This window comes from Fukomys damarensis, unplaced genomic scaffold, assembly GCF_012274545.1.
Source record: "Fukomys damarensis isolate Sample0158 unplaced genomic scaffold, DMR_v1.0_HiC HiC_scaffold_8, whole genome shotgun sequence".
In the NCBI taxonomy this organism is placed as follows: Eukaryota; Metazoa; Chordata; class Mammalia; order Rodentia; family Bathyergidae; genus Fukomys; species Fukomys damarensis.
In genome coordinates, this window is record NW_022900920.1 from 12916630 (window position 1) to 12928927 (window position 12298).

The following is a 12298-nucleotide window of genomic DNA, read 5'->3' on the forward strand; positions in this document are numbered from 1 at the left end:
TACTAGCAACAGGGTCTTTGTGAGTGGTCACAAACCTCATCACACAACAAACCAAACCAAATAATAGAAACATAAGAAGACAAGGCAACAAACTGCATCTCAAAATGCCAAACTCTGCCACACCTGCATGGCAAGCTGAAGGTCCTGAGTTTGATCCCCAGTACCAGAAAACAAACAAACAAACAGCAACAAAACTGCCGAACTCCCTGAAGCCAGTGTAGCAGGCATGAAGGGGGAAAACAGCATACGCCATGTTATTAGTATTTTGGTGCATATTCTTTCGAATAGTAATTACCATACTACTTATATAATTTTGAATCCTGTGCTTTTTATGTAACAATATTTTTATTAGATAATCCATGCTGTTAGGTTATTTATGGATATTTTAATGATGTCTTAGCACCATACCATGATTTATTTAGGCATTGGCTCATTGTTGGATGTTTAGATTGCTCCCAGTTCTTTGGAATTATAAAGAATGAGAAAACCAGCATCTTTATGTTAATCTTTGTACACATTTATGAGTACTACTTTTTTATTCTTACAAGTGAAATCATAAGAAGAAAAGATATGAAATGTATAAGGTTCTAAATACATGTCCAAAATTTGTTTCCAAGGGCTGGGGATTCAGCTCAGTGATGCCGCCACCTGCCTCACAAGCACAAGGTTCTGATCCCGGTATCAAAAAAAACATTTTTTTGTTTCCAGGTTGTTAGATATCTCATTACACTTGTCAATATTTATAAATATCATTTGAGAAGTAGTACACTCAACGTAATTATTTCTTAAAGTGCTTATAAGCTACTTAGTATAATTATCTTGAAATGCAAATACTTATTTCTTTATCTATTTTAAATGTACGATATTCGCTTCTCTTTTGTTATTGACATGACCCAGAATTTGTACTTCTCTTCGGTAAGCCATAATGTCTGGTATAGGACTTGTGACTTTCCCTACGGGCTTTCATCTGCCTTTCCAAGTGATATATCAACTGCTAACATGCTTGCCCCTGGCCTTATCAGTGACAGGGTCTTCAGAAAGAACAGGGCCATTAACGCTAAGTCATTGTGGGGAAGGATAGGTCTCTTCAGCAAGCAGTTGATTACCTCCTTCTAGTGCTCTGTCCCCATGCAACACTGCTTAGGAAGTCTTTGAGATCCAATTAAGATCTGTTTTCTTGCTGTGTCGCAGTGCCCTGGAAGGACAGCCAGGTCATAATGAAGGTTCTCTTACTGAAAGATGCAAAGGAGGATGATTGTGGCCAGGATCCGTATATCAAGGTAAGTGACAGAGACTTCTACCTGAACAAGAGCTTCCTTGCTAACAGAGTCAAGGGGCTGGAGCTGGTGGTGGGAATGAACTACTAAAATTCAGACTTGACACGGAATAAATTGTTTGGATGATACCATGACCCTTTTCTGATTTTCAAAACAGCACTGGGCCACCTAGAACTACTTTCTTTCATTTGCAGGAATTAGCATTGTATGGTCTTGAAGCCATATTGATCCCTGTGTTATCATTTGAGTTTCTGTCTCTCTCCAACTTCGCTGAGAAGGTAAAGCCAGTCGTGTCTGTCTGGTCCCCATGTTCATGTTTGGACTCTGCAACTTTTGCCAGCCCAAGCTGCAAGGCCTTCTGGTAGCCTCCCCCGACCCCACCCCACCTTTACCACCAAATGTGAGCACAAAAGCTGCACAGCCTCCCTGACTGCAGGAGCTTACACTTCTTCACTGAGCCTCTCTCAGCTCCTTCAGTAAGCAGTCTGGACTTGGAAATGGGCCCCAAGGAATAGGACTTGTGAGAACCTCACGCCTGTATGGCTCTCAGTTATAGGACTTTCATTCATATTCTCACTTAATTCACCCCTGCCCCTGACCTCTGTGCAGCAAGCTGTACAGGTATTTTCCCATTTTATTTTTTAGTTTTCTATGTATTTTCGTACCAGGGATTGAACTCCTTGCACTTGTGAGACAGGTGGCGGAACCAGTGAGCTAAAACCTCTCTTTTCCCATTTTAGAGATAAAAGCTCCAGGTTAAATAACTCAACCAAGGCCCTAGCCAGGAAGGGGCAGGTCTGGGACTCTGTCCACCCTGTTGGTTCTGCTGCCAGGGATAGGAGTGACTAATATGGAAAGGGGACAGGCCCTGCTTTCTAAATGTTTCAGATTAAAGGTTCTGGGCTAGGGATATAGGTCAATTTTGAGTGCTTGCCTATATGCCCAAGACCCTCAGTTTGATCCCCAGTATCCCCAAAATGAAAAGATTCAAGGTCTAAAACCTTGAATAAAGTGAGACATACACAATGAAAATGAACTCACCTGCATATTCTAAAAGTCCTAGAATAATTCCAGGTGCATAGTACGCACTCGGTAGGGGTTGGCTAGATGGAGGGAAGGATTGGGTGGAAGGAATTTATTTGCCTACTGCTTGTGGGAAGCATTTGGGATTGTGGGTCATAGTTTCTTGGGAGTTACTTTCGTTGCATTTTGATGTACAGCTGTCTCATCCAGAAGATTACGGGGGACTCATTTTTACCAGCCCCAGAGCAGTAGAAGCAGTGGAGCTATGTCTGGAGAAAGACAATAAAACTGAAGGTGAGAGCTGGCCTGCTCTGACTTTGTTTACTCTTCTCCCATAGAGACACTAGATTCCAGAGATAGCGCCACTTCTGACAAAAGTGGATTCATGGTGGTACTGCTGCAGATGCTTCCAGGAAACAGGAAATAGGGCTGTCTCCTCAGCTGGCAAACAGATGGGGTGGGAGACTCTCCCTGACTTTTAAATAATTGCTTGCTGGGCCGGGGATTTAGCTCAGTGGTTCTGGCGCCTGCCTTGCAAGCGCAAGGACCAGAGTTCAATCCCTGTACCAAAAAAATAATAATAATTGCTCACCCGGCATTCAGGTCTCCCCTCAGAATGTATAAGGTTCTGAAAATAGGACAAATACCACTTTTCTCAAATAGTTGATGAGGAAATTTAACAATGTACAAGAAAATGTTCCACAGCATACCAGGTTCTTAGTAACACAGCTGTCTCTTCGACTCACCTCCTTCCCTCTCAGCTGTGTGGAAGGGCACTGCCCACTAACTGGACCACCTTTGTAACTTCATTTGAACGGCCTCCAAGCTAACGTTTATGGAAGGCCTGTTATACATCAGGCCCTGTGTGACGTTCTTCTCGTCCGTTGTCTCACTCAGCTCCAGACAGCAGTCCAGAGAGAGACACGTAAGACTGTGGTGTCACTCTGCAGATGAAAGCACTGAGGCCTTCGGGAGCAGGATCCCAGGGTGAGGAAGCAGCAGGGAGTGTGTTCAGCACAGGTTCTTTGGGTGCCTAGGCCTGAGTCCATGCCACCATTCTGACCTTGGTGGTTTTTTAAATTTTCCTTGCAGAACAGGAACAACGTGAAAATGAAATTTTCATTTTAGATGCTATTCTTCTTTGGTTTTGTTTTTTGTGAGATTTTATTTTCAAGAAAGGGTCCTACTGAGTAGTCCAGGCTCCCCTCAAATTTGTGATCCCTGTCCCTGTGGTTCAACATAGTGCTGGGATTACACCCATGTGCCACAATGGCCAACTAAAATCCCATTTTTTGCTGTCGGTTATTAATGGTTTGCTTAGGATGAACAAGCAGTCGTTGGCAGAATCCAAATGGACACTTTGGTATTTACCACTCACATATAATTTCATGTTTTACAGGCTGGGAAAAGTCTCTTAAAGAAAAATGGAACACTAAGTCAGTGTATGTAGTTGGAAAGGCTACCGCTTCTTTAGGTAAGGAGTCAAGGTAAAAATTAAACACCAAAAATGACTTATCCTTCTTTGTTCTTTTAAAATATTTTAATTCAGGGTTTTTGTTTTTGTTTTTCTTTGTTTGTTTGTTTGTTTTTTGGTACCAGGGATTGAACTCTGGCCCTTGTGCTTACAAGGCAGGCAAAGAAACCACTGAGCTACATCCCCGGCCCGATTCAGTTTTAAAGTACTATTTTTTACTTAAAAAATTTGTAGAAATTGGGCTGGGGATGTAGCTCAGTGGCACCTTGCCTATCCGGTAAACATAAGGTCCTGAGTTTGATCTCTAGTACTGGAAAAGAAAAGAAAAGAAAAGAAAAGAAAAGAAAAGAAAAGAAAAGAAAAGAAAAGAAAAGAAAAGAAAAGAAAAGAAAAGAAAAGAAAAGAAAAGAAAAGAAAAGAAAAGAAAAGAAAAGAAAAGAAAAGAAAAGAAAAGAAAAGAAAAGAAAAGAAAAGAAAAGAAAAGAAAAGAAAAGAAAAGAAAAGAAAAGAAAAGAAAAGAAAAGAAAAGAAAAGAAAAGAAAAGAAAAGAAAAGAAAAGAAAAGAAAAGAAAAGAAAAGAAAAGAAAAGAAAAGAAAAGAAAAGAAAAGAAAAGAAAAGAAAAGAAAAGAAAAGAAAAGAAAAGAAAAGAAAAGAAAAGAAAAGAAAAGAAAAGAAAAGAAAAGAAAAGAAAAGAAAAGAAAAGAAAAGAAAAGAAAAGAAAAGAAAAGAAAAGAAAAGAAAAGAAAAGAAAAGAAAAGAAAAGAAAAGAAAAGAAAAGAAAAGAAAAGAAAAGAAAAGAAAAGAAAAGAAAAGAAAAGAAAAGAAAAGAAAAGAAAAGAAAAGAAAAGAAAAGAAAAGAAAAGAAAAGAAAAGAAAAGAAAAGAAAAGAAAAGAAAAGAAAAGAAAAGAAAAGAAAAGAAAAGAAAAGAAAAGAAAAGAAAAGAAAAGAAAAGAAAAGAAAAGAAAAGAAAAGAAAAGAAAAGAAAAGAAAAGAAAAGAAAAGAAAAGAAAAGAAAAGAAAAGAAAAGAAAAGAAAAGAAAAGAAAAGAAAATTTGTAGAAAGTAACTAAATATATAAAGCTACTAATAAATGAAGCAAATATATTCAAATATGGCTAAGTGGTGTTAACCATTTTAAGAAGTACTTTACTACTAGCTATTCAAAAGTTTCATTTTACTGTTTGTAACCTTTGGCCAGCAAGTCCCATTGTGAATGTAGTACTAGTACTAAATGTCACTGAATTATACTCCAGAAATAGCTAAAGTGGTAAATTTTGTGTTATATATTTTTACTACAACTTTTTTAAAAAGCCTGATTCTCCAGGTAGTTGATATTCTGGTTTTCTAGTTTTTCTAGTTTTCTTACTTTTCTCTGTGTTTTTCCAAATAGTCTTGAACTTACATCTTTTAAAGCATAAAAGGTAAACTGGAAATTTTAAAAGTTAACATTATAACATTTTAAACACTTAAAATAATGCTTAGCAATTTTGAATAACTGTAACTTTGTTTCAGAACAGGAATTTGCTTGCACTTTATCTTGCTACCCACCCCCGACACCCCCAGTGAGGAAAGAAAGCAGTTTAGGCAGTTTCTTACCTATATGCCAAAAACCCAACTATCTCATGTACATCGGAGTTGTAAATTTTCCTGCTTGGATTCCTTTTTTTTGGTACTGGGGATTGAACTCGGGTCCTTGCTCTTGCGAGGCAGGCGGCAACACCACTGAGCTAAATCCCCGGTCCTCTGCTTGGATTATTGTATTCCAAATTCAGACTTCGTGTGTGAGCTGAAGCATAGCTGCCACACACCCGTCAGTTCAACTCCAGCAGCATCGTTGTTCATCTTGCACTTACTGTTTTTGGCAAATGAAAAAATATGAGCCAGCTGTTATCTCAAGATCTGGAGCAGCTAAGAGTGGACCGGGGTCAAGCGCACTGTGACGGCATTGGTCTCAGTCGGGTACTGAGTAACTTAGTAGCTAGAAACAATGAGCATTCATTATCTCACTGTTATTGAGGGTCAGAAATCTGAGTGTGGCTTACTGCAGTTCTTCTCACTCAGGTCTGTCACCCTGCTGCAGTCAAGCTGATGGCCAGGGCTGCACACATCTGGAGGTATGCCTGCCTCCTGGCTCACTCCGAGAGCTTAGCTTGACAGCTCACTCACATGGGGCAGCAGGCTTCCCCTGTTGTATGGAGATTCCAGGGAGCAAAGGAAAGGGCTTGCAACAGAAGCCAGTTTTTAATACCCAACCTTGGAAGTGACATCCCCTCACTTCTACTGTCTTTTTGTTTGTTTGACTCTAGTCATTGAGCCTTTCTTTCTTTTTTTTTTTTTTTTTTTTCTGGTTTTTTGAGACAGGGTTTCACTGTGTAGTTCAGGTTGACCTTGAACTCACTTTGTAGCCCAGCCTGGCCTCAAACTCACAGTGATCCTCCTGCCTCAGCCTCCCAAGTGCTGGGATTACAGGTGTGTGCCACCACACCTGGCTCATTAAGTCTTTCTGCACTAGTGGAAAAGATGAGGCATAAAATCCTAGGGGTCACTGGAGGCCACTTTATTTCACTTGGGAGCCTTGGGTTAAACTGCAGTAGAAGAGCTGCCTTGGCTCTCCAGGGGCTGTGGATTTGGTTAGGGGAGTTGGACATTAGAAGCAAAGAAAAAAAAATAGAAATTTTTCTCTAAGTAGAAGTGAAAATAGGATCCAGTCATCTTTTTGTAAATGTTGCAATTGACTTCTAATTTACCCATCTAATTGGTTACTGACGGAGAAGAGTACATGTTGCATAACTTTGCACTTGATCTGCATAAAAACCTCCTGAGAAGATGTGGGGTGGGTGTGCTGGATAATATGTGCATATCCTAAAGTTTGTTTCTTTGAAGAATCAGGGTTCACTGGCTTGTGGACTGATATCCTCCAACTCAGCCAGTCTTGCATTTGACTGTCCGAAGTTGAGGAACAGGATTAGTGCCCGAAAGCCACCTGTTACCACTGCTGCTTTGCTTGGTAAACCCAGACCAGTGACCAGGAAGATAGCTGAACAATTAACAACTCAGAAAGGCTGAGTATTTGTACTTTCTGAATATTTGCATTTTCATCTATAGCTATTAGTGTAATTAACAGTACTATTTTTGAGTTTTTGTTCTGAGTAGGCACTGTGCCATGATTTCTCATTTTCATAAAGGCTTTCTGTTTTAAAATAAAGCAACTGAGCTAAGAGGGGGGTGTGATTGATATTCCAGGGCCACACACTGAGAAAGTGTCACAGCGTTGTTCAATTCCATGACTGCATTTTCCCAAAGCCACACGCCGCACTGCATGAGAATGCAGGTGTTCTACGGTTCTTAAGCTGTATCTCATATATTTTTTGATTGCTGTCTTTTCCCATAAACTCTGAAAAGATCTATAGAAATCTTACCCATAACCTTGTTAATGTCTTCAAATCTCATTTCTTGATTCTAACCTATTGGCTTTTGTCGTGAGGATTTTATTTTACCTTCAGATTTACTCAGTGATACTTTTCCCACATAGGCATCAGCCAGCACAAGATTTCATCTCAAGTATACACAGGTCCAAAGGGCTTGAGCCATTGTGGCCATCAGTGACATTACCTCTCTAATGTGAAAGTGCTCTATTTGAGTTTGTCTGAGATCTTCCTGGTTCAATGAACGCAGTCATGGATAATCTGAAGTCTCTCTGCCAGCTAGTGCCTGGGGGAGGCCCTCCAGATGGATTTGCTCATCTGAGTTGTTCACTAAAGTGCTTGTACTTAATTGGAGCAGAACCAGCTTTGCCTCATGCAGGGGCTGAGACTATACACACATTCCCCAGATGCTTCTTGAGAGCCTTTGTGGGCTATGGGGTGGACCAGATAGCCCAGCTCCTGACCTCACCAGTAGAACCAGCAGCCATTAACTGCTCAGGGCCTCAGCTTCCTCCACTTAAGCCCAGGAGCAGTTGTCTTGCTCACAGAGATACAGTAAAGATCAAATGAGCAAGTGCTCACTTTTCAAACAACAAAGCTATATGTGAAAGTTAATATTCTTGGCATGGCTCCCATCGTCTCTTTACTTAGAAAAATGCATATAGTGTCAATACAGTAGTCCCTGTTTACACATGGAATACTATCCACCAGTCCCCCAAATGCCCGAGAACACAGATGGTACTGACCTTACATAAGCTGTTTTTCCTATACCTATGTACCTATGGTAAAGTTTAATGTGTAAATTAAGCGCAATAAGATTAATATTAATAATAATAAAACAGCAGTTATACCACTGAACTGTAATAAAAATTATATGAATGTGATCTTTCTCAAAGTATCTTATTGTAGCATAGATCTTAGCAACATCAGCATAGGATTTTTATTCTTTCCTAAAGTGGAGAATTCTCATATTTTCACTTAAAGGGAGCACTTTTTTTTTTTTTTTTTTTGTACTGGGGATCGAACTTGGGAACTTGCGCTTGGAAGGCAGGCAGCAGAACCACTGAGCTAAATCCTCAGCCTTAAAGGAAGCACTTTATGACAACCTTTCTTTGGCTTGCTCAAATTGCCAGCATCACTGCTCTTAAGCCATAAGAGAGTTATTAAGTAAAGTAAAAGTCCTTTGAACATGAGCACTGCAGTGCTACCGTCAGATAATTGAAACCGTGACCAAGTCACTAACAGGCAAGTGACTTACATAGCATGGATACACAGGACTGAGGGCTTTTTGTCATCTTAGGCAGAATGGAGCTGAACTGCATAAGATTTCATCACATTACTCAGAATGCTGTACAATTTGAAACTTGTGAATTGTTTACATCTGGAATGTTTCATATTCTTAGACCAAAGTTAACCACTGGTAAGTGAAACAGCAGAAAGTGAAACTTCTACAGGAGAGACTGTGCATTAAGTACCATCTGCATTGCAGGTTCTCTTATCTTAGCTCAAATACTAGGTTTGGGACTCTTTGGTGTACTTGGCCCTTCCGGGCTCAAACAGATGAGGGTCTCAGCCTAGAGTAGCAATATAGCATGAAGAGGTCTTTGTTCCTGAGCAGAGTTTACACCTGCGTGAGACTTTTTCTCTTTGACTCAGTGTATTTTCGCCATAAGTTGAAAGCTGATAGTGGTCACACAGAAGCTGTGGTTTGTTATTGGCCAGCCTGTTGTGTGGCTCCTAAATGGGATGCCCACAGCACTTCTTTTCTCAGGGAAGTCCTGCATTCATGGGCATAGCTGGCAATGCCCACCAAGCTGCCCTGGGCCCTTCCTTCTTCAGCATCATCTGTAGAGTGACCATGCGTTCACTGTCTGGAAAAGAGCAGGGAGCCTGGATCATTCTGTTTCTTACTCAATTCATGAATAGGAACCTCATAAAAGTGACTGGGACAGCCCCACATCCTAAATGACTTGCATTTACTGTGAAACCTTTCCTCCTTTCCCTGCCATTTCATTCTTCCTATAAGACCACAACCCCTTTCTAGATGGGAACGGGCCTTTTCTCCCTAACAAAATGAGGGATCCCTGATATTCTTGCAGAAAGTAATAGATCTACCTGGGCATGGTGGCATATGCCTGTAATCAGAGCATTCAGGAGGTTGAAGTAAGAGGATCACTGTGATTTTTGAGGTTAACTTGAGCTATATTGTGAGTTCAAAGCCAGCCTGAACTACATAATAAAACCTTGACTCAAAAAACAAAACAAAATTGACAGATCTCGAATGCACATTATCTCCTGACTGATAAAATAAGAGCCTATATTGAGCTTATTTTAGGTAGCCAGCAGTTTGCTCTTATCATCCTGTGTAATCCTTTAATAGTTTTAGGTTTGGCATTTTCCTCTCTTAGATGAACTAGTGGGATTCAGAGAAGTTAGCAAAGGCCTTACCTGAAGCCTCACATCTAGGCAAGATAGGGGTTGTAGCACCTTCATGTCCTAAATCGATTCTTATGATCTTTCAGCTCTGCCTTCAATAGGAAAATTTTCTATGTGTGATTTATAAAGCACATGCATATATTCTTAATTTAGCTTAATTTAGAGATTTAATTTAGCTGACAGTTTCAAGAGATTCTATACATGATCTGCAGGATCCAAAGCAGAAACCTTCTGGTGGAAGGGCATGGCAGAGCAAGCTACTTAGTTATGGCAGCTCGGAAACAGAGCAGGGGAACAATGCCAGCAAAAAATGAGCAAGGGACCATCTATAATGCCCAAGATCATGCCTCCATGGCCCACCCAGACATACCAGGAGCATGCTTTACTAATCTGGTAGGCATGTCTTAATCCAATGAAGATGACATATCAGGGTTAATAGTTGTTATGCATTTCTTGTCAACTTCTACCCCAAAACATCTCCTTAAGCCATACTTAATCTCCAAATAAAGACAATAATAGCAGATTCATAATTCATAGTACAACTATGCTGAGTACAACCAAAAATGAGATAATTCCTTCCTCAAAGTGTCAGTAGTTCCAGCATTTTTCAAAAGTTCAAATCTTTTTTGAGACTCAAGGCAAACTCTTATCTGTGAACTTCTATAAAAATTAAAAACAAGTTATATAATCCTAAGGTACAAAGGCACAGGGTAAATATTCTTATTATAAAAAGGAGCGCTAATGAGATAGAAAGAATCGAATCAAAGCAAGACTAAAACGTACCAGTGCAAACATTGAGTTCTGTAACTGCATATCTGGCACCAAAGATACACAGTTGTAAAATGTGAGTGCCAAACATTGTGGGCAGCCCCACCCCTACAGCCTTGCTGGTTGCACCCCATATAGCCTCTCTTGTGGAGTGGCTCCACTCTGGGGCTGCAGCTTTCCTCAGTAGATGTTCCACATTCCTGACATCTCTGACTTTCTGGGGTTTGCACTGCACCTTTGATTTCATTCCCTCAGCTTCATGCACTGCCTTTTCACGCTCCTTGCCTGGCTTCCCAAACCTTCCTTTGAAATCTGGGTGGAAGCCTTCCTAACTCTTCCCCCAATTCTTAGGGTAAGAATTGCTGCATGTCAGGAAAATCAGCACCATGTGATGACACCAAAGGTGGCTTCAGTTCAAGCACTAGCTAGGCCCCTCGATTCATGACTGCAGTATCCTCTGAGTGTCTAGATGGCTGAGCACAGGGAAATGAATCCCAGGGAACCTGTTCCCTAGGAGGTCCTTTCTTCTCAAAGGAAAGGTTCACACTTTTGTATCCTTGAGCCTTTGACATCTTGCTGGTTCTTGAGATGCCCTGAAGTCATCTTTTTATCCCTGTACAAAGTACCTTCTTTGTTTTTAATGGTGCTAATCTCTTTAGCAGCCATACCTCCTTTGGCCCCAATTTTATACATGATTTCTTCAGGACCAAAATTTAAGTTTTTCAAAATTTTCTGCTCTACCTTTTGCCCCCAATCTCATTATAAATCTTGATAAAAGCATCTAATAGTGTCAGCGCCACAGTCTGAATGTTGGGCTGTCTTGAAATTTCCTCTGTTAGAGTAATTAGTCTACTGTTCTTAATCTCAGGCTCCTGAAAAGTCTCAGGCAGGACAGGTGCAAAATGTAATGAAATTTTCTGCCACAGTGTAAGACATATGGCCTGTACTCCAAATGCCAACAAAGTACTTGTTCCCAACTGAGATCTCCCGAGCCTGGCCTTTATTGTCCACATTCCTATCAGCATTCTAGTCTTCTAAGCTCTAACTAGAATCATTTAATGGGTTCTGCTTAATGCATTCTGCCACTCTAGCCCACATTTCCCAACTTTTCCAAACTCAGCCAGTCATTTCCAAAGGCTTTTAAACTACATGATCAGGTGTAGTAGTCACAGTAATGACTTCAGTGCTGGCACCAATTTTCTGTAAATGTCAGCTATCCTGTTACTGGAACATAGTATTTGAAAAGCACAGTTTAAAGGAGCAAAGGCTAAATTTAGCTCATGTTTTGAGGACATTCAGTACATGGTTTGCAGGCTCTAAGGAAGAAAGCTCATGGTCAAAGAACATGGCAGAGTAAAGCTACTTAGTTCATGGTGGTCAGGAAGAAGAGCAGGGGAAAAGCACCAGAGAGGAAGGGACAAGGGACCATATATCATACCCAAGGCCATGCCTCTGTGATCCACCAAGACACATACACAGCATGCTTTACTAATCTGCTAGGTGGTTCTTTACCTAGTGAAGATGACATATCACATCAGGACTTGTGGTTATAATAAATCATTTAAAGAAATGCCTTCTTTGTTGTCTTCCAGTTAATAAAATTGGCCTGGATTTTGAAGGAGAAAACTGTGGAAATGCTGAAAAGCTCGCAGAGTATATTTGTTCCAGTAAGTAGAAAAAAATTACTCCAGATGAAGTTAGTTTTTGTGTTTGTTGATTTTTTTTATCTTACTGAGTTTATTGGTACTTTAAAAGTATGTGTTGTTGATTTTTACAACCACTGCCTAGGGAAAGGAGTACTTCCTGCTGCATTCTCATTGGTGGTATTGATTGATGAGCAGCATGTGAGCCAGTCTGCTCTCTCTCTCTCTCCCTCTCTCTCTCTCTCTCTCTC

At 40.3% G+C, this 12298-nt stretch overlaps 1 protein-coding gene across 5 annotated transcripts in view; it reads left to right on the forward strand.

Moving 5' to 3' along the window:
- The window catches only part of Uros (uroporphyrinogen III synthase), a 29949-nt gene that overhangs the window by 9394 nt on the left and 8257 nt on the right, over window positions 1–12298 (forward strand). For 4 of the 5 annotated variants that reach the window (XM_010621008.3, XM_010621007.3, XM_010621016.3 and 1 more), the window contains 5 exons: window positions 1192–1280; window positions 1472–1555; window positions 2498–2594; window positions 3700–3774; window positions 11997–12071. In XM_010621008.3, coding sequence (XP_010619310.1) covers window positions 1218–1280; window positions 1472–1555; window positions 2498–2594; window positions 3700–3774; window positions 11997–12071 — 394 coding nt within the window. In that variant the 5' untranslated portion in view covers window positions 1192–1217. The remainder of the gene's footprint in view (window positions 1–1191; window positions 1281–1471; window positions 1556–2497; window positions 2595–3699; window positions 3775–11996; window positions 12072–12298) is intronic. The other variant, XM_010621023.3, reaches the window with a different exon arrangement.